Source organism: Coptis chinensis, chromosome 1, assembly GCF_015680905.1.
Source record: "Coptis chinensis isolate HL-2020 chromosome 1, ASM1568090v1, whole genome shotgun sequence".
In the NCBI taxonomy this organism is placed as follows: Eukaryota; Viridiplantae; Streptophyta; class Magnoliopsida; order Ranunculales; family Ranunculaceae; genus Coptis; species Coptis chinensis.
In genome coordinates, this window is record NC_141456.1 from 1,316,381 (window position 1) to 1,340,505 (window position 24,125).

Below are 24,125 nucleotides of genomic sequence, written 5' to 3' on the forward strand. Positions count from 1 at the left end.
TTGTGGCGCTTATTCGAGGATTCAGGTCAATTAGTTAATCGGATCTTTCCGTCTAGTTTCTGCTTGTCCAAATGGATTAAAATCTAAGATACGTAACGTTTGAAACTTAGCTGTGTCAAATTGTTTTTATCGAAAAAAAAAAAAAAAGCTGTGTCAAATTGTCAATGCGTTTTACTCGTGGACGTGCAATTTGCCACTACTTGAAAATTGAAATCGCCTATGGGCCCCTTTTGCACTTTTGGATCCTGACTCCATCCCATAACGAAGGCCCAAGAACGTCAAAAAAAACCTTGTCTTTTTTTCGATGGTAGCACCTAGGGCTGTAAACGGGCCGGATTTAAACAAGACTCATTTATGTCCAAGTTCCGTTCAAATTATATTTACATTTAGAAGGTCCAAGTTCCACTCTAAGTCCGTTGGACATGATCGGATTCGGACTTGGCATAAGTTTAATAAAGTTATATGGAAATACTATATTTTTAATTATTTATCTAAAAAATACTGAAATAGAGTGTAGTAAGACCATAGTTCGGAATTTTGGAATTTTCAAAATTTCGACAAATCCAAAATTTGAATTTTATCAAATTTCAACCCCTATATATTTGGAATTTCGGTTGATTTTCAAAATTATCAAGATTTCGATTATATATTTGGAATTCTAATTTTTTGAAAAACCTAAAATATTAGGCATAATTCCGCCGTTTCGTTCGGAATCACGAACAGTAAGACAAACCCAAGCCTTATATGTGGCACTACAACACTAATCCATCAAACCTCTTAACATTTTATGTATATTAGTAGTTACAAATTTAATAGTACTTAATTGAAAAACTAAAAAAATAACTTTAATTTTCGGGTCGGGCCGTTAACGGGTTGGATGAGGTATGTCCATAACTGACCCAATATCGACAACATTTAAGTTCTAAGTCCCTAAGTCCCTGTATTATCGGTTCGGATTCAATCGGGGGTTTCCGGCCTGGCCCGGTCCATTGACAGCCCTAGTACTAGCACCGTGCTACGCCTATACAGTGAGCTGAAGGAAATTTTCCACTTGGATTCCTAGGGTTTATTTTTTCCAACCAAATTCCTCTGAATCGCGATGGAATTCAAGCATTTATACTTTTTTTTTGATCTCAGTCTCTCATTTCTACCTCGCTCTATCCGGTTAGTTCTCTCAAATTTTCGTTCTCTTTATACGTAAATCCTGTTTAGTTCATTATTTTGACATTTTTTTCAGGTCAAGTCAACTCATTGGAGTCAGTTCCTGATCTTGAAAACTCAATGTACTTGACTCTTGCTGGATACCCTTGTGTCCGTTTGCTTAACCTTACCGGTGAAATTGGTTGTGCGAGTAAGTATTATATATATTATGTATTATTATTATTATTATTATTATTATTATTTATATTCTTATATAAATATATGGTGATCAATGTTATAAGACCCCGGCCGAGAAAAAGTTGTTGCTCCAGTGGTAAGACTTAAGGATGTTGATAAGTTGACTAGTCCATCTGCGGTTTTGGTGTCACAAGATGAAATGGAGGACTTCTTTAGCAGGTATGGATGTTCTCGTTTTATTTATTATTATTATTATTATTATTATTATTATTATTATTATAGTAGTTCATGCTTCACATTGATGTTGTTGTGCGCAACACGATGCACTTCTCAGTGGGACTTTTACAATTGCATAACCATCTCGACAATGTTACTTCTTGTTATAACTTCTTAGCTACCAATAGATATTATTCATGGTGCTCAATATTGCTGATGTTTGATTTGAACAAATTCTTTGCACTTATCAATGTTAAGTAATATATGTTGTTATTTCAGTGTATTAAACGATCACCACTTTGCCAAGAAAGTAGCTGGTGTTTTGGTTGAATCTGGAACTGAAGTCCCAACTGCGGAAAGAGGTAGTTTTTTATCCTTATTTTCAAATTTCTTTCTGTTTGAACAAAGCAGTTAATAGTTTTCAAACTTTCTCTTTCTCATAGGATTTTCGCCTGTTGAAAAATTTCCACAAGTCAAATTTGCACCTTACAAGAACGTTGATTATATATGGAATCCAGCTGTAAGTCATGAAGTGCATGAGATATAGGGAGGTGAATCTCTAAATGGGTTCCTTCTTTCTATATTTTTAGCTATTCACTCCTTTCCACCAACTTCTAGAAAGGTGAAATGATGGAGCTTGTCAATTTTTTCAGGGATCAAATATTATGTGGAACAAATATGACTTTCCTGTATTCCTTCTATCCCAGGATAGTACAGTAACCCTGCAAGAGGTAATACCGTAAGCTGTATATGTTTCTCTTAAGGCTTGCCAAGGTGGCCAACTGTAAAAATAGCAAATTTGGTTTGCGACTTTTGATTCCCATAACAACATCTTGGGATCTTATTGAAGTACCACAATGGAGTGTTTATAATAAAGCACTTAATGTTTCTAGAATCTAGAGTCACATTTATGTACTTCGTTACCAAGCTAATGTTAAGTACAAAACTTCACCCATGTGTCAGTCTTTTCCAGTGGCCTTAGTTATCTCAACTTTCAAGTTTGACTGAGTATCAGAAAATAGCATTCTGAGATATGGTATCTTTAGGAAGATCTTGCTGGTATCTTTCTAAAGACGCTCTCATTTACTGTTTGCATAGAAAAAATTATATTCAGCAAGATCTCTTCTATATCCTACAACTTTGAGTTTTCCCAATGGGAATAGATTAGTATATTTCCCCACAATTTAATAAGTTAATGCTCAACATTGAAGAATGTACGAGTTTAGTGTTAGGACCAACACAGTTATGTAAGTATTTGTATATAAGTAGTCCAATTATTGTGTTACGGTGTTACCTAAGTTTGTGAAACATTAAACTCAGAAAAAAAGACCTTTAATGGCTGTTGATCTTTGAACCATTGTGTACAAACTAATAATGTAAAGACCTCAGCTTCTTGTTCTTGGCACATGCATGCCCACTGGAGTGTGATCTTCTTTGCTCACAATCTATGGAATGAAAGTGTCTAGATTATGTTGATTGGCATCTATTCTTGCATATATTTCAGATTCTGTATACTGAAATTCCCTATAAATTTTCAGATTGCTGGTAAGAATGAGAAGAACAAGCGAGCATATAGTGTAGATGTGACTGAGTTCGATCTTGTGATGCAGGTAAAATGTTTACTCTTATATTGATAACTTTAGGTGGAAGCTTTATATAAGGTCCTTCAGCTTTAACAATCCACATTAAATTTGATATCTTTAACTAGACAACGAAGGCGGGAACCCATGATTCAGAATCTTGTCTAAGGCAGCAGTCTTGTTTGCCTTTGGGCGGCTACAGGTGAGAAATCGTACTCTCTATCTCTCTCTATGCATGTGTTACAAATAGGAGTTTAATTGAGATTATAATGAGATATATAATGGGGTTGATTTTCAATTCAGTCAGCCTGATAATAGAAATACTACATGAAAACCTTGCTTGCTGTTAAAAATGTTTCAATTTTTTATCCATATTTGAGAATAAAAAAAGTTCCTAAATTGCGAGAGATATTATGATTGTGGGAGGTTCATAATAAATTTAGGCCACACTTAGTTTAAGTAAGAGGCAGCGCGATTGAGATGATTTAGTAATTTTGAAATATTTCAAGATTTTATGTTGATTGAGATTTTATGTGTTCTGTTTTCTGAAAAATATGAAGAATCTTTAGAGGAGAAGAAAGTATAATGCTTAAGCTATATGTGTAACATTATGTGAATTGAAGTTTACTCTGTCTGGACTTAGTACGATTTTTGCAATGGTGGATATCTTGATTTGCCAAAATATTGACATATGGGATGGTTTTACTCACTGTCTCTCTAGTTCCTAATATTTCTCATTGATACAGATTTGTTGCAACTGGAATTTTCCCATACCTTCATGTTTTCTGGTGTATAAGCCAATGTTTCTTAATGTTGGTCATGACCTGAACATTTTAGTTTCTATATCGTCTGTAATATTACATGCTATGAAGTACTGTTTGTTGAAGGACCATTCCATTGTTTTTTTGACTTATAACCTTCAGTTGCCTGTTTCTGACATCTGAAGGGCAGTGTCTTGTCTTCACTCCCGCCAATTAGTATTACATCAGGACAGCCCAAGCCTATCTTATTAGTAGTGGCGTCCATGGATTCCGCGTCTTTTTTCCGTGACAAAAGTCCTGGTGCAGATTCTCCTTTATCTGTATGTTGAAAGCCTTCTATTGCAATTCCTATAGTCTTTATAGCAAATTCAGAGATAATTTTCCTGTGTGTTGAATATATTGTTAAAAATTGAATAGCTATTTCAAACAATGTTCAGGGAATGATTTCATTGTTGGCAGCAGTTGATGCTCTTTCCCATATTGATGGTGTAAATGAGCTTAAGAAGCAGGTATGTTTGAGATTGATATCGTTGGGAATTTTTATATACAATTTATGTGTTGTAATTAGTTTACAAGTTATTTTGAAAATTATTAGGCGTTCATCCCATAACTGCAAACAAGGATAAATGTCAATATCTGTAGGCAGCAGGGGAATTGTTTATAGTCTGTATAAACACTGCAAATAACAGTATCACAATGGTTTGTGGTTTTGCAGAGTATTATCCTTTGATATCACAAAACGGTACTTGGATAAGAGCATCCCCAACTGTTGTGTCAAATGCTAGAAAAACAATGTTATTTCTCATTTTTTGTGGCTAAATTTGGCCATAAAATAACCGATGACTTTGTGCTTGATTTAGCAACCACGCGGCAAGTCTGCTGCTGTACGACTAGTCCTCTGCCGCATGGTGACCTTTTCTGATATTATTTTATGTCTGTTGAAAGAAATATAGCCTTAAAATATGAGTGTTGGTAGATTCCAGATACCATATGACAGAAGACCAGCCGTACAACATGTGACTTGGTGCATGGCTGGTAAAAATAACCAAAACCAAACGTTTTCTGTTGGGGCTGTGGTTTTTGATGGTGAGTTTTTGGGTAATAATTTGTCTAGGCAAATCATAAATAACCTACCCATTGGGGATGCTCTAATAGGTCATTCTTTCCAGCTGCTTCTTAGCTGTGCAGTTTAAGCGGCGATGAATCGGTGATTAATTGGCGAGTAAGCGCTATGCGCTACTTCACCGATACGATTAGGAAAAAATATACATGTCTAGGCGGGATTCAAAAATCGGGAGATTTAGTCCCCGATTATTCGGGCAATTTCCACAAAGTCGGTTTCAAAAAAGCGCCACTTTTATCATTCAACACCAAACTTCTTGCGGATTGCTGAATTGAAGTGCTGAAGAGAAAAAGTTCCTCACTTACCTTTCATGGCTTTGCTCAATTGTTCTCCTAAACATCTTAAGAATTCTGATTTCACCAAACAACTCAATAACCCATTTTTCTTTACACCTTGATCTTAATTGCAGTATGAATTTGAAGAACTCATATGCCAATGGTAAGGATTAATCTTTCGAAGGAAAAAAGAGAGACATCTATAGCATTTGGGTTTCTTTTGGCTTATTTGTTTTAGTTGGACAGGAGAGACTAACTGAAGAGATGAGAACTATACTTCAATGTTTGACGTCACATCCTTCTTTGATGCTATACAAATACAATCCTTACAACCACATGTTTATCCAAAAAATATATATTTTATTAAAAACTAAAACTAAACATTCAAAAAATATATATAATATTATAAAATTATTTTATGTAGGCATATTTTTATTTTGGATATACATATCTCCGATTAGTTTCCGATTAAATCCCGATTACAACGATTAATCGCTATAAGCTCTTGGAGTGATTTGCTGCCGATTAATGCTTAAACTGCACAACTTCTTAGCATAGTACAAAATATTGCGATATATCGCGATAAATATTGAGATTTCAATAAAAGATATATAAATATCACAATATGTTTAGAGATATATAAGACTGCAAATATCAGTGATATTTCGATGATATTTGTGATATTTGGGGATATTTTGTGTAGATAACAATTTTATTTAATATTTATCATTATATTTCAAATAAATATAAATTATATATCAAGAAATATCCACAATATCTACGATATTTATCGATATTTTGGATATATCCACGATATTTGCATATGAAATAATGTCAAATATCCCCAAAGAGGAGGATATATCCACAATACATATCCATAAATCAAGGGTTGATATTTTGCCATATCCTGATATTTTGTACTATGCTTCTTAGTAGCATCTTGCTATCAAAACCAATCCTTGTAAATTTTGAAAACTCAATGAATTGAATTTTACCGATCAAGAGTAAAGATAAAAAAAATTCCAGATGCTTCTAGTAGCTGTATGATTCCCACAATTGGATGTTTACTAATCCCGAAAAAGGTTATCTTAGAGCATTTCTTTCAAATCACCAACAACAAGACTGGTGCTCTGAAGCTCTGTTTGGTGTTTGCCATATGGATTTCATGACCAAGAAATTAACCCAGTTATTTTTGTGCTAAAGAATGACCGAGTAGAATGCTTTATTTATTTATTTTTGTTGAAAAGTTGAAGTCCATTATGAGAACTTGGTGAGAAACTAGTGAGTTAGTAGTTGGTGTTCTGTTCCTTATCCTCCTCCTCCGGGTCTTATCCACCTTTGAGACTTAGATAATTGAAATTTGAGAATATGCTAACATTTTAAAGTGTATCCTCTTAAATCATTAGGATATTACTTGTAATAACTCAAAACTATCCTAATTCCCTCAAGTCAGTGAAAATTTGAACTTACTCCCACTTAAACCTAGACTTTTACTCACAACTCCACGTGTTTTTAGAAAGATAATATAACTAATTGATTGGCGACATACACCGATACAGATTGAAAAGTTCTTTGGCAGGTAATTTGTCTCAAATGATAAACCATTTCTCAATGTCTGAACCAAACACATAATTAAACTTGTTTTTCTTAATATCCAGATTCTTTTGTTGATCTTCTTTGTCACTATATATAATTTCCAGGTCTTTACCTCAGTTTTCATGTGCAGCTTGTTTTTCTTGTATTTACTGGAGAAGCCTGGGGTTACCTTGGTAGCCGGAGATTCCTAGCAGAAGTAGATATGCATTCAGATGTTGTTCATGGCCTTAACAGCACTCTGATCGAGCTGGTATTCTTCTATTTTTGGTATAGACTACTTTCAGGAACACATTGAGCATAAAGACCGTAGTCGGGTATTATCTATTGCAGTGCTTTCTACATCCCAATTTTTAACATTTCTTATAATAGGTGTAATATGGGATAAATTTACAGAATGGGATCATTGTATGTTTCGGTTGTTCTGATATGGGTTATCACACTTCACGTTAAGATTCCAGGATGTGCTAATTTTTTTGTAAAGAAAAATCATCATCTATTGCAGATCTAAACTTTTGAGCTTAGTTAATGCTTATTGCTGATAGATATAAACAGTGTATTTGAACTGGTAGTTTGACTTTTTTGTTATGGAACAAGGCTTTCTTCACTAGTAGGATCATGTTGTCGTCATGTCGGTACCGGTTAATACTTATTTCTTAATTAAATTGTGGTGTAACAATTTGTTACTCCTTAAATTTAAAATGATATTAGAGTTTCTGTTTTGCGCATTATTGAAGTTGCTAGGATTTCCTTGAAGAAAAAGGGCTTGAATTGAGCTGCATAATTCAATTGCAAAGTGATGAAACTGCTAGTGGTGCAACCTTAGCATCCAAAAGTTTAGAAAGTACTATTATTTCTTGGGAGGGCCATGCGAAGTTACCTGTGGACTGTGGTATTAGGGAGTGGATTGTGTATATTGTTAGTAAAATTTTTGTCACTTTCATCATTTGAAACCTCATTCTCTTACTTCGAGTAATTTGCATATATCTTTCTTCATGCCTGCATTCTGCTGCCTCGTACATAAAATTCTACATTCTAATTTGCAGCTTCAGTCTTCTCCTTAAATTATATTATGTTTTTTACTGTGGATGTTCCTAATTAGGTCATGGAAGTTGGATCTATTGGCAAAGCCTTTGATCGTGGGCTAAAGTCCTTGTTCGTCCATGCTGCAGGGGTGAGAGTGTAGTCTATTATTTTAGCAGAATATCAGTAATATGCATAAGAAAATTATTAAAATATCCATTCCTGTTTTTTCTTCGGCCAATTAATATATACTCGTTGTAGCTTTGTAATTATGTGTGAGACATTGTTTGTATGCTGTCCAATTGTGGACGTTTTCTAGGAAGAAATTGGAAAATTGCTACTTGATATACGAGGCACAGAATATTAACATAAGATCCCTAATGACTACATTGAAAGGACTCAATAAACTTGTTAGTGCACAAATCATTTTTCCTTGTGTTTTTTCTTATCTCTAGTGTTTCTTTCTATAGGGGTCATCTGCCGCAAATAAGACATTCGATGCATTCCAGCACGCTCATGAATCACTTGGTTCAAATATTAAGATCTCGATGGCCAGTAAATCAAATCCTGGGATACCTCCATCTTCGTTGATGTCATTCCTTAGAAAGGTTGGTTCATTGAACTAGATTTCTCAAATTATTGTTCCTACACTCCTTTGATTCTTAGGTAGAGCCATAGAGGAAAGATGATAGATGTACTGGTGATAGATCTGAAAATTTTCAAAACGTTAAACGCCTGTGAACTGCTCTATTCATTTTTGCAAATTTGTTTGTTTAGCCAGTCTTTCTGATGTTAGTTTTTTCTCCCAGGACTCTTCAATTTCTGGAATTGTCTTGGAAGATTTTGATACTGCCTTCACCAACAAGTTTTACCACAGCCGCTTTGATGATCTATGTGAGTTGAGCTATTTTTATGGGTTGCAGCTGATTTTTTCCACAGCATTTATAATTTTATTTATTATGTTTTCTACTTTACTGCAGCAAATATTAACTCCTCTGCAATTGTAACGGCCGCTTCTTTGGTCGCACGCACCCTTTACATTCTTGCTAGTGATGGCAAGGAAGCAAATAACAAAACACTGGATTCTATCAGTGTAAATTCCTCTTTGGTGGAGGAACTTGTAGGATGCCTTCTGACCTGTGAACCAGGACTGTCTTGTGGGATGGTGAAGGATTATATTGGACCCACCAGTAACTGTCCAAACCACTACGTTGGTGTCCTTGTGGGAGAACCTTCCACCGCACCATTACTTGACTATGTTAGTGATATATCTCGATTTGTATGGAACTTTCTGGCTGAGAGAACATCTTTACCAAGCGAGAATGCAAGCATTGCTTGTTCAACTTGCAGTAAGGCTGAAGTATGCATTAGGTCCGAAAAGAAGGGGAAGAGCACATGTGTTGTCTCCACGACGAGGTACTTTACTACGTACATAAAAGTAAAGTTACATGTTGGTTAAAAACAGATAGAAAAGAGAGATCATAAAAATACCAAATGGCTCCCTCTAGAGAAGTTGGTTCCCCTTGGAGGTCCACATGGAATTCCTAGCATTTATTTCTTTGCAATATAATCACTGTCCTATAAAGTAAAAGTCAATCTTGATGCAGCTGTCTGTGTCATTGTCCTCAAAACATATTACTCTCTCGTATGCAAGAGGAGATGCTAGATTCTGTGGTTGGCAAAATTATGTGAACATTTAGTTAGTGAAGGATGAGCCTTTACTTGATGTTAATTGCAAGTGTGCACTAACTAATTTCTGTAAGTCAATCATTTCAGGTACATTCCTGCATATTCGACCAGGTTGAAGTTTGAATCTGGAGTATGGCATGTTCTACCACCGGATGCATCTGATGTCATGGGCATGGTCGACCCAGTATGGACAGAGAGCTTCTGGGATGTAATTCAGCTTCGTGTGTACACAGTCCAGCATGCGACTTATGACCATCTAATTCTTCTTGGGGGTATTGCTGTTACTCTTTTGGCTTACCTTGCAATAGTAGTTACCAGGACTGTTGTGACAAAGGCACTTAAGCGTGACTGAAAAAGAAAATAAACATGAAGAAAAAACTCGCAGAAATCCTCATGACGTGTTAGATTCATTAACAGAGACAAATCTGATTGGACTGTTTACAATGAAACATATGTAACTGATTGGTTTTGAGATTCCTGGTTAGGCCAGTCTTACATTTTGTAACAACAACAGCTAGGATTTACAACTTTCATTGTAAATGAAAGAAACCACAAACAATTTTCTCCGATGTAAGATGAACATCCTAAAGTTACTGTATTTATTTTACGTTAATTCCTGATTTTTATGTTTATAATAGAATGGTCTTCATCGGCCAAATGTACTATGGTTAGGTTAAGTTGCACCTTATAGTGGAGACATTGACCTTTCTCTATGGATACCCTAATCTTAATCTTGTAGTATATAATCTTTGTGTTCTTTGTAGATTTCTCGAACAAAATGTTAATTGTTATGCAAACCATACAAATTTTGTTTAATAACCATGCTATGCTCATAAATATCAAGTTTCATTTAAACTCATCTCCAAGTTTCAATTTTCAAAGGCTACTTGGAAAAAGTAAATAAGAAAAAATGGAAAATTATTGCGACTCTGCATGAAGTCATGAACGTTACTGATAAGCAGTCAAGGCAATAACTTCGTAATCATCGTAACAGGTAAGAAAAGCTGTAACTTCGTCTTTCCAACTTGGCACGTATTCTGTGCAAAAACAAACCTTTTGTTTGTAAATTGTAATTGCTCAGTTGTCGGTGCATTCTTAACACACGTATATGCTTTCCTCACAGATGGAAACAAATCGTAGTTCACGTTCGTCTTATTCTATGTCACGGGTATCGTCAGATCTATACTTAACACAACTTCCAATACTATCCAATGGCACATATTCACACAACTTCCCGTTTGAGGGCTAATTGTGTAATACCGCAGTAAAGAGTCCTATATAAACTTGCGTTGGACACCCTCTAAAAACATTTCTAACCATAGTTCATTGAATCTCCAAGGATATACCATACGTCCATACATAAAATATAGTGTTGCTTAGTTGAGATTTGAGAAGTAATTCATATAGAATGGCAGCATGGTCAGGATCAGGAGTAGGGAGCACAGAAGCCACGCGAAAACTGTTGCATGAGCATTCAGAGAAGCATTTTACGGCAGGAGAGGTGGTGAGAGATGTGATTATAGGTGTATCGGATGGTTTAACAGTGCCGTTCGCATTGGCTGCAGGTTTATCAGGTGCTAATGTTCCTTCTTCATTGATTCTCATTGCTGGCCTTTCTGAAGTCGCTGCTGGTGCTATCTCTATGGGGCTCGGCGGGTATTGTGTTTTTTTTTACTTCTTTTCATTCATTCATTTTTGCGTTCCTCATTTTATGTTATGAGGACAGTCATTACTCATTAGCTACTTGTTTTGGATAACTGCCCGTATACTCGGGTCTGGACTTTGACTGTTTTTTAAAATAAAAAGGCATGTCGACAAGAGTTCATGGTACAAATAAAAAATTAAGAATATTCTTTGAGGGCTATTTCCATGGTATAAATTATGCTGCAAAAGTTATAAAACAACCAATTAAACCATAGTACCATACTCATACCATAAGACGCCTTTACCAAAAAAAAAAAAAAAAAAAAAAAAATACCATATGACGAAAAGTTTTGATTGTATTCGCATCACTGTTAAAATAGATTGGACCCAAATAGATTTTGATAGTGGGACTAGCTAGTACCTACTAAGACAACCAAAGAAGCCTTATATAGTTTTAGTTAAATTGCAAATAGCATAACGGAAAACAAAATCAACTAGCTTGAATTAGTGAGTTTTACGAGTTAATTAAGTAGAATAAGTATGATCGAGAATTCTCTGACTTGAGAGTTAGTACACTGATCTTTCGACAACCATTTATTGATCGTGTCAAACTATCATAGATACTAGGTAGTGTTCTGTTTTCATCTATTTTCCTTACAGTTGGTCCTCAAAAAAACGTTTCTTATATTAGAGGTAAACTGTCTCATTTCTGTTGGCACAAGTAAAGGTACCTTGCGGCAAAAAGTGAAGCAGACCATTACATGATGGAACTAAAGAGAGAACAAGATGAGATTATCAGTGTCCCTGATACAGGTCTTTTTTCTTTCTTCTCCTTTCTATTTTTTTTTAATACATTGATTATTTTTACTGCAACGAATTTGGCTTATAATCACATAGTTTGGCAGGAAAAATATACATCCTTTTTCAATTTATTCAAGCATGTAAAATTCTTTCTGTGTAAACTGCAGAGGCTGCTGAGGTTGGAGAGATACTATCAGAGTATGGACTTGAGCCCCACGAGTATGCACCAGTCGTGAATGCTCTTCGGAAGAAACCCCAAGCATGGCTTGATTTCATGATGAAGTAAGTTGATTATGATGTTAATCATGTTATCTACTTATCTATAACCACAAAGCTTATTGATATGTTAATAAAAATCTCAGACCCCTTGGCTGGTGGTGGTCATTAGAATATAACAAAAACATTTTAAGTGCCTCAAAGGCTCGGATTTTAGACATCTTAATGCCCCACTAAGGTTTGCGCTAAGTGCGCATCAAACCACAGCCTGTTGAATGTCTGGCATCTGAAGATGATCTCATCTTCATAGAACTAATTATGGATTCATGGCAAACTATGTGAACGTGTCAAAATTTCTAGCTGTGACTTCATGTCATAATCAAAATCATAAAAGAACCAAAATCAAGTCACCTTTCAAAGATCGAAAGTACTATCAATCAAATATGCAAAACATAGAGAATGCAAGATTCTGTTTCTCACATTTCTTTTGATGTAAAAGCGTCTGTATATGGTCCCTGATCAATAAAAAGTTAAATTCATGCAAACAAGTGAAACAAAAAGAATGTAAAGATTCCTTTAATTATCACGTTTGATTTAAAAAGCTTGTGTATCTGGTCCTTGGCCTGAATTAAAGTGAACTGGTGCAGGTTCGAGCTGGGATTGGAGAAGCCTCAGCCAAGAAGAGCACTTGAGAGTGCATTCACGATCGCGATAGCCTACATAATTGGTGGACTGGTCCCTCTCATCCCTTACATGTTCATCTCTACTGCACAGAAAGCAGTGTTCACATCTGTGGTCCTAACGATAGTGGCATTGTTCTTTTTCGGCTACGTGAAGGGTCGTTTTACTGGTAACAAGCCTTTAAGGAGTGCTTTCCAGACAGCCTTCATAGGTGCTATTGCCTCAGCTGCTGCCTTTGGTATCGCTAAAGGTGTGAAACCATTGTTAGAGTAATATTTCATTGTTTTTGTCTTGCAAAGTATGTTGGAATTTTGGATCTGGGACCACAAAACTGATTGGATTGTAACTTTGATGTTGATTTACATCCTCTCTCTTGTTCTATGGTAAAATCATACTGTGGACACACGTATAGTGTGTTTCGACATTAGGTCCAACGTCCAGTTGACTTGTCCCAGTGCCAAGAATCCCATTACTAAAAATCAATAACATAAATTTTGTTGTTGACATAATAAAATGATAAACATCTTACTATATGAGCCACCTTCCATACTCAATAGATTATGCTATTTCTTTTCAATCAATGAAGATTATTCAATCCCCTGTAAACGTCTTTAAGCATGTATCTCCTAACTTTTTCAAAGCTCGACCTTGACCAAGGTTATCGACAATTTCAAGCTTGGTACACGGTCAATTTCAAAATTTTGTACCAACCAATTCTTTATTAATCTTGACCTTTCTTTCAGATTGTTTATTATTATGGTAGCGACCGCTTCAAATTCAGATACCCGATAACTAGTACCGATATTGTCCCCCACTTAACCACCTATTGGGCTTTTGGTAGCATTTTTGGTGTGTGGGGTTTTATCTTAAAAGCGCCAGTCTAGTTGTTGATTGAAACTTTATCAACCCACTTTATGAACTCCTTCTTGTTTGATGTGGGAATTTCTTTACGTGGTCCACACACTGGGACTGGACCGAACTCAAAGGGAGTCCATTCGTTCATCTCAAGAACTTCAATATCTCCACCTTGGACCGAACTCTCAAGGGAGTCCATTCGCTTCATCGTCAAGTCAAACTCGATCCAATGCCCGAGCTCGGGTGTATGCGGGCCTCCGAGGGAGGGAGGCAACTCCACTTTGATTCGGCGCATAATCGGCTTGAATGATTTTTGTCTTTGATTCTGCATGATCGATACCTTTGTCCAGGAACCATCCGCTCGATACCGATCTGGGTTGTTAGGACACGGCAGACTTGGGGAACTGGGCCTCGCCCCATGGGATAACGATAACTAAGACCGATATTGTCCCCCACTTAACCACCTATTGGGCTTTGGGCCACATCTTGGCCATGGGTGTGGGGTTTTATCTTAAAAGGCCTCGGTACTAGTTAGTGAGCTTCCCACTTTATCAACCCATGATGAACTACTTTTCTTGTTCAATGTGGGACTATTTCTTTTTTCGGTCTACACACTCTAACACAATATGTAACAAAATGTTGGATGTCAAGTTTTGATGTATTTCATGCTCATGGAAATTGAAAAAAATTTACCTAGCAAAAAAAAAAAATTGTCTCAAAAATAACTTTCCGCAATCTAAACTCCATGTCCGCATAGTCCATACTCCATAGCATAGTAAATTCGCGGACGACAAAAAATCGATACGGAAATTATTCGCCAACAATTTGAAATTTTGAATAATAACAATTTGAAATTTTGAATAATAATATGTTTAAAAATTTGATAAAAAAAAAAAAAAACCCCAAACATAAAAATCTTTTATACGGGTAACGGAAAAAATCGGATATATTTTGTCGCATTATAGAAAAGAATATATTAACTACACATGCATAACTCAATTTTTCATTTATATTTACTTGTTAACACTTTATTTCTTCGATATTCTTTAGGTATGGAAGGTTCTGATTTAAGTGGATTTTCAAAACTTTCCATTTTAAAGTTGTATCATACCTTTTATAGTATGTTTTTTTTCATTTTAAAAATATGGACCTTATCTTTCGGCAATTATAAGCCTGGATCATAGAATTTGTGTATTAATTCCTAGGTTTGAAACATTCACCTTATTATTCATATTATATGTAAAAATGTATAAAATGTGTATAAAACGGGTATTAAACGCGAATTTACTAGCTATGCTCCAAATAGTAAATTTACTAGCTACGCTCCATAACTTTAGGGGTATGTAAACTTTCGACATATAGCTGCGGCATACATTGAGATTTCAGCCGCGGCATTTTACATTCAGCTGTACTTTCACAGTTCCTTTATCAGAACTCTTTGGCAATCTTCAAGAAACACCAGAATGATCTCCACACTAAAAAAACACACCCTATTTTCTCCTCTACACTTAACTCAACTCCTCCCTTCTCCACGTGGTTCACCCCACAATCACAGTCACAACCTCAAAACCAAACAATCCTCACAACCATATCACAAGCCATACAAAACGCACCAACAAAACCCCTCCACACTTCCCTCAAAAAACTCATTCCTTCTCTTAAACCCCACCACATAATAAATCTCATTACTCAAAACCCACTTTCTCTAAACCCAACTTCACTTCTCTCTTTCTTCAAATGGATTTCAACTCAACAAACCTTTCGCCACACTATTCACTCATATTGTACCATGGCTCATTTCCTTTCTTCTCATCACATGCATGCAGATGCTCAGTCTTTATTAAGTTACGTTATTTCTCGTAAGGGGAAAGATTCCGCGTCTTCGATATTTGCAGCAGTTGTCGAAACGAAATGTGAGTATGATCCTCATTTGGTATTTGATGTTTTAATGAATGCTTATATAGATATTGGTTTAGTTTCTGATGCTATACAGTGTTTTAGATTAGTTCAGAAGTATGGTTTTAAGGTTCCTTATAATTCATGTGGGTGTTTATTAGATCATTTTATGAAGTCGAATTTGAGTAGTGAAGCTTGGGCGTTTTATTCGGAGATTTTAGATTGTGGGTTTCCGCCTAATGTGTATACTTTTAACATTTTGATGCATAAGTTTTGTAAAGAGAGGAAAATTAAAGAAGCCCAATTGATTTTTAATGAAATTTTGCGAAGAGGGTTGAGTCCAAGTGTAGTTAGTTATAATACTTTGATCAATGGGTATTGTAAGGCGGGGGATTTGGAAGAAGGGTTTAGGTTGAAAGAGGTAATGACGGGAGAGAGGATTTTTCCGGATGTGTTTACTTATAGTGTTTTGATTCATGCTTTGTGTAAAGAGGGTAGGTTGGATGAAGGGAATGAATTGTTTGAGGAAATGTGTGAAAGAGGATTGGTGCCGAACGGTGTTACGTTCACGACTTTAATTGACGGACAGTGTAAGAAAGGAAGAATTGATTTAGCCATGGAAATTTATCAGAAAATGTTGGGGAAAGGTGTGAAGCCTGATTTGATTACGTACAACACACTCATTAATGGTCTTTGCAAGGTTGGTGATTTGAAAGAGGGGAGAAGGCTTGTTGATGAGATGAGGAGGAGGGGTTTCAACCCCGATAAGATCACGTATACTACCCTTATAGATGGATGTTGCAAGGAAGGAGATTTAGAATCAGCTCTTGATGTCAGGAAAGGAATGAAATGTCAAGGGATAGAGCTGGATGATGTGGCATTCACGGCACTTATATCCGGGTTGAGTAGAGAAGGACGAGCTGACGATGCAGAGAGAACATTGAGGGAGATGTTAAGAGCAGGTATGACACCTGATGACACAACATATACAATGGTAATTGATGCATTTTGTCGTAAGGGAGATGTTAAGATGGGCTTTAAGCTTCTCAAGGAGATGCAGAGCAGTGGTCGTTCACCAGGTGTTGTAACATATAATGTGCTTTTGACTGGTCTATGTAGGCAAGGCCAGACGAGAAATGCAAAAATCCTCTTGGATGCTATGCTTAATTTGGGGGTGATACCTGATGATATTACATATAATATACTTTTGGAAGGGCATTGCAAACATGGAGATCCAGAGAATTTTGATAAGCTGCGCGGTGAAAAGGGGCTAGTTTCTGATTTTGCGACTTACACTACATTTATTGACGAACTGAGCAAAAATTCTAAAAAACGGCAAAAGAGATGATATCCTATTCAGACGAGAATCTGTATGCCCGAAGGGGTTGTAAGAAGCCTACAGAAGTACAATGCCATTTATAGAGACTGGATCAGTCAAGTCGTGGTTGTAGAAGCCCACTTGATCTGTTTTTTGACAGAGCTGTCTCAGGTTCAGCTTCAGCCAAAGAGCAAGCGGAGAACTGTTAGTTTTGGATAAAGCTTGAGCTTATGACATTCATTTTGAAACAGTTATGAATAACTGGCAGTGTGAGCCTGTTGCCTATCATTTGTAATTTGTATCAATGTTTATCTAGGTTCATATTGTGCATACCATGAGAGGAGAAAAATGCAAAGAAGTGGTGACTCGAGTTCTTCATTATGAGACTAGCCTTTTAAACGTTTAAGGCGAAGTGGAACTAGACCACTTGACTGCTCAACTGTGATTCTATACTGGACATCTCCCTGTCCATTCATTATTTTGTTCGTCCATTTTTTTTTTATGTTAATCAACCTATACCACTATACCAAACATTGTTCTCTATTTCCTCATCCAATTGATGCGGTACAGTTGTTCTTTAACAAATGTATTATTTGCATCCTGAAGTTAGAAGGCATCAACTGTCATTACATTACGTATCTCTTTGTGGTTTTTTCTGTTCCAGTAAAATTTCAACGTAGCTTTATTTAAGGGTCCCTTATGTAATTTTATGAGCTGACCTTGTCATCTCCAGAAGGTTTTCATGGATATATCTGTCTGTTGGGTATTAGGGCATCTCCAATGGGGGTGTAAAATTACATCTCCACCTAAACTCCACGTAGGTGTCATTAAGATTTTACACCTCTAAAGGCATCTCCAATGGGGGGTCTAAAATTACACCTCCACCTAAGCTCCACGTAAGTGCCATTAGGATTTTACACTTCTAATTGTATATTATTATATAGCTTATAAATATCCACACTCTATACTCCCCAACGGAGAAGTGTAAAAAAAATTAGATTTTAAACTCGGACGTCATTTGTTCCTCTTTAATTTAAACTAAAGTGATGTCCGAGTTAAAAAATTACTTTAGAATTAGAAATAAACGTTACTTAAAGTGACGTCCGATTTTTTTTTTATTCAGACGTCTGTTCGAGTGTCGCCTGAGCTTTTTATTAGCTAATAGCAAGAGGGAGAATTTCACACTCTCTCTATCAACTAATACTCTATTACCTACAGTATAACACTCCCATTGGAAAGAGTTTTTTGACATTTGGAGTGTAAAATTTTCATTCTATACGGTTTACACCCCCCATTGGAGATACCCTAATTGTATACTATTTTATAGCCTATAAATATCCACTCTATACTCTCCAATGAGAAGTGTAAAGTGATGGAAAGTGACGTCCGTGTTAAAAAATTATTTTAGAATTAGAAAGGGACATTACTTAAAGTGACATTCGATTTTTTTTTTTTGTTCGGACGTTGGTTAAAGTGTCATCAACTGATAGCGAGATGGGAAATTTTCCACCTCCTCTATTAACTAATACTCTATTATCTACGTATACCATTCTCCATTGAAAAGAATTTTTTTTATATTTGGAATATAAACTTTACACTATACGGTTTACACCCTCCATTGGTAAAAATAACTACTAAGTAGAGAGGACAAGTTCAAAGCCCGAAAGGCTAAAACCCAACTCAAAACTTTAGCAACCCACTATTAGTCGAGGCCTCCTATTAGTTGAGGTTCGGGTTTACCATTTTTTTTTTCTGTAGTATAGGAATCAAATAACACAGCCTTAAGGTTGGGAAATATCAATCGCCAATGGAGTGGGCTTGTCTCTGCTGTACAAGTGTGAAGCTTGAATTATGGATTTCGTTTTTATTATGATTGTTTAAATCTTCTTTCTAACTTTTTTATGATTCAATTTGGATTGAAAAGCCAGAACCTCTGGACCTAAATCACCTAAAAAAAAGAATGTGGATCCAATTTACCGAATAAAAAAAGAATGTGGATCCAATTTTAATTAAGCTTGGCCGAAAAGTTAGGTGCTAAATGATTAAGTGCATGACATAAGAACCAACGGGTCGATTGACCTAAGCAAAACATACTTAGGATGATGTTGGACCCTACTCTTCATGCAAGTACTTAAAGTTAAATAAGCATCATTTGAAGTTTATAATCTCATTCGGACCATTCACCAAAAAACAATCCACTCTGACTTGGTCCCTCCCAGAAAGGTGACTCGTGCAAGGTATTTAATTGAGTAACCCTTGTAGGATTCTCATCAATATACAGAGGTAAAATAGAAACTGATCATTAACTATTTCCAACAAGGGCGTATCATACTTTGACATCATTCTAATCAAACATTTAACGTTTTCAGAGCAAGTCCAATAGAGAACTGTTAAATTAGGCGGCTAAAAATGTCACAAAATGTCACATAGTTTGTCGACTAAAATTTGGCTTTTTCAAAATAAAAAAATCAATCCAATTGTATTCTTTGTTTTGAAGTGCTAAATAATACGGACGCCCATAAACATAAGTACATTATTTTTAAAGTTTTTTGGACGGATGATACAGTTTATTATAACAGCTAGCAAAATTTTTAACTTGGCTGGATTGGATTTTTGATTCATTCCAAATTTAAAACCCTAATGACATTTTTGTGGTTGGAGTGACATATTGGACTTCTCTCATCACAAAATTTGTGAGTTTGCCTGAGTATTTGGTTAACAAAAACATTTTAGATAGGTGACACACCATTAGATTTGATATGTGCACAACTACCTGTCGGCATTGGTCTGTCACCATTACTATAACAGTAAATGTGAAAATTATACTCAAAGTCTGAAATGGGAAAGAAGAACAAAGGGATGTCACGTTACATTAAAAATGCCTTTTCCTGTTTTCATGTTACATTAGTAGACAGCCTAACCAACTTCATGTTTATGTTTAAACATTTAAGTACTAATCGTCTAATCCCATCACACTAATCACTCTCTTTAACAAAAAGTTTAAATTGAATTATCTGTCTCTTCCTACTGACTGTTTAACAACAACAAATAGTCATCACACTGTTTGTCAAAACGCCCTTTTCACGTTCCCGAAATCATGCCCTTTTTCAATAAACGAAAAAGAATGAAAATTTTCAAACAGAAAAAGCAAAAGAAGCTCAACTCCACTTGAGTATCATTGAAACGGAAACATAAAAAAAGAGGCTTAACCTCTTAACACAACACCGAGAAATGGATGAAGCAGGTACACCATTAACGGTTTCGGGATCGTTTAGAGAAGGAAGAGCGTTAAGGAGAAGAACAACAATGAAGCCAAGTATGGATGCGGATGAGTTTATGAATTTATTACACGGATCTGATCCAGTTAAAGTTGAGCTGAATCGTTTGGATAATGAAGTGAGAGGTGAGACCAAAAAATTAAAAAAAATGTGATGTTTGTTTGTTTAATTTGTTTTAGTTATTTGGTTATTAAGTTTACTGTGTTTGGTAGATAAGGATCGAGAATTAGCGGAAGCGAATGCAGAGATAAAGGCGTTGAGGTTATCTGAACGACTTAGAGAAAAGGCAGTGGAAGAGGTTAGTTTTTTGCTAATTTTCTTTTAATGTAAACCATATAATAATATCGTTTGATTAAGAAAGTGAATGCAATACTTACAAGCATAATGTCATTCTATGCACTATATGGCTCCAAAGAGAGTAGACACGCTTTTGACTGCATAACTCTCTAGAGAGTTCAAGCTACTTACTGAGATAACTCTTTGTTAGATGTCTTGTGATTGGGATTCATGAAAGAACACTTAAAAGTTTTTGTTACCAGTATGTTTGTATTTATTGTCAGGTACCCGTTTTTCATATAAATGGTGTTCTCAAACAAAGTCCTTAGTTTAGTTGTCATTGTTAATGCCTAGAATTCCAAAATCTTTATATTTTGTGAATGCATTTTTTAATAGTCTTACATTTTGGTTCTTCTCTGAGTGATACCTTTAAGATATTTCTCACTGAGTTGACGAGTTCTCCTATTATCCGCTGCTTATGTTGGGTTCGTTCATGTAGTCAAGGGATTGTTTACATAGATGATGATTTGGATGACTATTCTAGGCTTCAGTATCTATTATAAACTTGGAATTTTAAGATGATAATGGTGTTATCCATTTATTGTAAATTTGTGTTACCTCCACTTTGTTTCAGAAAACTATCTGGTTTGAGATATAACACCATAGTACGTAAATGATTCAAGTTATCATTAGAATTGGTTGATCTCAGTCATCTCTTTCTTTTTTTTTTTTTTTTTTTTTTTTGTAGTAATGTTTTGTGGAAACTCTATCTTTTGGAAAAAGTTTGGATTGGATAATTTTACCATGTTTGTGTTGGTTGTTTCTTAGCTCACCGAAGAACTGGAGAAGATGGATGAGAAAGCCAAGTTGAATGAGTCTCTTCTGCAAACCAAGGTTTTGAATTTTGAATGGAAATATCTTTCTTATGTTTGATACGTTTTCCCTCCTTATTAGATATTACATTTTAAGGCTGAGTCTGATTTGCAGAAATATTTCTGCAGAACCTTGAAATCAAGAAAATTAATGATGAGAAGAAAGCGTCCATGGCTGCTCAATTTGCAGCAGAAGCCACTCTTCGAAGGGTTCATGCTGCTCAAAAGGATGATGAAATGCCACCAATTGAAGCCATTCTTGCACCACTGGAGGCAGAGCTCAAGCTTGCTAGGCAGGAGGTATGCCTCTCATGTCTTCTGATTAATACCATAATCCAACAAAAATGTCTCTTGTGATACAGCTAATAAAAGAAGCTTCGTCATTAATTACTGCTGTCTTGCAGATTGCAAAACTGCAGGATGACAATAAAGCATTAGATCGCCTTACCAAATCGAAAGAAGCAGCTTTGCTTGAAGCAGAGAGGACTGTAAGTGCGGCCTTGGCAAAGGCCTCTATGGTGGATGATCTTCAGAATAAAAACCAAGACTTGTCGAAACAGATTGAAATATGCCAGGTACTCGGTCATAATGGCTGCTCTTTCTTTTTTATGATAATTAGAACTACAAGTTGTCTTCAAGATTAAGTAGCTGTCATAGGAGCTATATCTTAACTGCTTGTGTGAACCAGGAAGAAAATAAAATCTTGGACAAAATGCACCGCCAAAAGGTTGCAGAGGTTGAGAAGCTTGGCCAAACCGTACGGGAACTGGAGGAGGCTGTTCTTGCTGGGGGTCAAGCTGCAAATGCCGTTCGCGATTATCAACGCAAAGTTCAGGAGATGAATGTAATATGTTAACTTATGTGAATGTCTTCAGCCTGCAATATTCAGGGGCTCACTAGTTCTTATTATATTGTTGTTGTTGTTGTTGTTTTTTTTTTTGTTTTCTTTTTTTTGTCCTCATAGGATGAGAGGAAAACCCTAGACAGGGAACTGGCTCGTGCAAAAGGTCTCGCAAATCGCGGTCGCTGTAGTGGTAGCAAATGAATGGAAAGATGCTAATGATAAAGTGATGCCTGTAAGACAATGGCTTGAAGATCGAAGATTCATGCAGGTTTGTTTTTTCAATATTCCTTGAATCTCTTGGTGCTGATAGCTCACTTGTTCTTCCATTAGATGAAAATGTACTTTCAGCTTCTTCTAGTATCTGCATGCTTGTACAGTTGTACTTATTATCGGAAACCATTGGCACAGGGAGAAATGCAGCAACTTCGAGACAAGCTTTCTATAGCCGAACGAACTGCCAGATCGGAAGCACAGTTGAAGGTAATTGGATAAGGAATGATTAATGTCGACAGGATCTGTCTATTTTTCGTTTCAGTTGTTTTCAAGCCAGTTGATGAAAGGAAACATAAAAAAGTGATATATGTTTTATATGTATTATTTAGGAAAAATATCAACTACGGCTCAAAGTACTAGAAGAAGGATTGAGGACGCCCTCAACAAGTAATAATCGCTCTATCACGGAGGGTAGAAGTGTAAGTACAGGACGTTCACGTCGTCAGTCCCTGGGCGGAGCAGATAGCTTTGTGAAATCAGCCTCCAATGGCTTTCTGGCAAAGAGAATGCCATCCTCTCAGTCGAGACCTTCAATTTCTTCTGGTAGTAGTACATTATTGAAGCATGGCAAGAACCCGTCAAAGTCATTTGATGGAGGTCCAAGGTCATTCGACAGGGGTAGAGTTCTCTTTAATGGTACAGTCCCTAATAGTTCACTCAATACATCTTCTGAAGGAACTGGAGATGGTGAGGCGTCAAAGGCAAACCTTGACGAAAAACTGAGTGAGGTGCCCGCTGTTGGCCAAAAGGATTCTGTGTCAGGATTGTTGTATGACATGCTGCAAAAAGAGGTGATTGCTTTGAGAAAATCCGGCAGGAGAAAGATCAAAGCCTGAAAGACAAGGATGATGCCATTGAGGTCAATATTATAATGCAACCTACACATTTAAGTTAAAACTTCGTTATGCGCCCTAACTATACCTTGCAACTCTTGGTGTTACAGATGTTAGCCAAGAAGGTAGAGACACTAACAAAAGCAATGGACGTTGAAGCTAAGAAGATGAGAAGGGAAGTAGCTGCTATGGAGAAGGAGGTAGCTTCCATACGTGTGGAGAAGGACCATGAAAATAGAGCTAAGCGACTAGGTAGTTCAAAGCGTCCTACAAGCAGTTCTCACTTGCTTCCAGTAAGGTATGTGTAATACTGTCAATAGCATCCTTGGCGTTGCTACTGGACAAGTCTTATAAGCTCTATGCTTTTAGTCATATCTTTTAACTTTCTTGTATCCACATCTTATATTTACGTCCCATTTTTGTTCATTTTAACATGTATAGTTGAACTTGTGCTATATCCTTTTGTATGCTTTTGGAATTATGATTTCGGTTTTTATAATGTCTCTTGCATCTTGCAGAAGCACGTCACGAAGTGGAAGTGTGACACGCAGCACTCGTTAATCAGATGCCTTGGGTGGTCAAGATGTATTAAAGGGTAAATCAAGTAGGTGTCTGTTTTCTTTTTGTTATTTCATGATTGATTCAAGAATTGTGATTGATATCCCTGGTTTGAGTTTGGTAAAGGATAAGTTATATGAAAAGGAGAAATGGATTAGTGAAACATCAGATGAACGCGTGGA

General features: G+C 36.2%; 4 protein-coding genes across 5 annotated transcripts; all 4 read left to right on the forward strand.

Annotated features, from left to right (window-relative positions):
- Positions 1–1,024: 1,024 nt before the first annotated feature.
- On the forward strand, positions 1,025–10,256 carry LOC147521114 (Zn-dependent exopeptidases superfamily protein). 2 transcript variants are annotated; one of them, XM_086592293.1, is made up of 16 exons: positions 1,025–1,164; positions 1,238–1,351; positions 1,443–1,557; positions 1,834–1,916; positions 1,998–2,074; positions 2,208–2,285; positions 3,093–3,164; positions 3,263–3,336; positions 4,086–4,215; positions 4,333–4,404; positions 7,020–7,139; positions 7,989–8,060; positions 8,380–8,517; positions 8,719–8,803; positions 8,890–9,325; positions 9,686–10,256. In XM_086592293.1, exons 2-16 carry the CDS (start codon positions 1,282–1,284, stop codon positions 9,948–9,950), a joined length of 1,887 nt encoding a protein of 628 aa, XP_086448419.1. In that variant the 5' UTR covers positions 1,025–1,164; positions 1,238–1,281; the 3' UTR covers positions 9,951–10,256. The 2 variants fall into 2 exon arrangements, with proteins under 2 accessions (XP_086448419.1, XP_086448478.1); XM_086592352.1 differs by having other exon boundaries at positions 1,031–1,164; positions 1,998–2,105.
- Positions 10,257–10,587: 331 nt separating this feature from the next.
- Positions 10,588–13,362, forward strand: VIT1 (vacuolar iron transporter 1). Its single transcript, XM_086592553.1, has 4 exons — positions 10,588–11,254; positions 11,970–12,055; positions 12,211–12,325; positions 12,907–13,362. Exons 1-4 carry the CDS (start codon positions 11,007–11,009, stop codon positions 13,211–13,213), a joined length of 756 nt encoding a protein of 251 aa, XP_086448679.1. The 5' UTR covers positions 10,588–11,006; the 3' UTR covers positions 13,214–13,362.
- A 1,899-nt stretch (positions 13,363–15,261) lies between these two features.
- Positions 15,262–17,647, forward strand: LOC147521116 (Pentatricopeptide repeat (PPR) superfamily protein). The gene has a single exon (XM_086592458.1). The coding sequence runs from the start codon at positions 15,585–15,587 to the stop codon at positions 17,037–17,039; it is 1,455 nt and encodes a 484-aa protein (XP_086448584.1). The 5' UTR covers positions 15,262–15,584; the 3' UTR covers positions 17,040–17,647.
- A 2,218-nt stretch (positions 17,648–19,865) lies between these two features.
- On the forward strand, positions 19,866–24,111 carry LOC147521117 (microtubule-associated protein 70-2-like). The gene is given in 13 exon segments (XM_086592664.1): positions 19,866–20,412; positions 20,500–20,585; positions 21,392–21,457; positions 21,565–21,735; positions 21,840–22,010; positions 22,124–22,279; positions 22,400–22,456; positions 22,458–22,547; positions 22,688–22,759; positions 22,882–23,362; positions 23,365–23,411; positions 23,496–23,683; positions 23,904–24,111. Coding segments are annotated over 13 exon segments (1,800 nt in total). The 5' UTR covers positions 19,866–20,240; the 3' UTR covers positions 23,947–24,111.
- Positions 24,112–24,125: the final 14 nt, after the last annotated feature.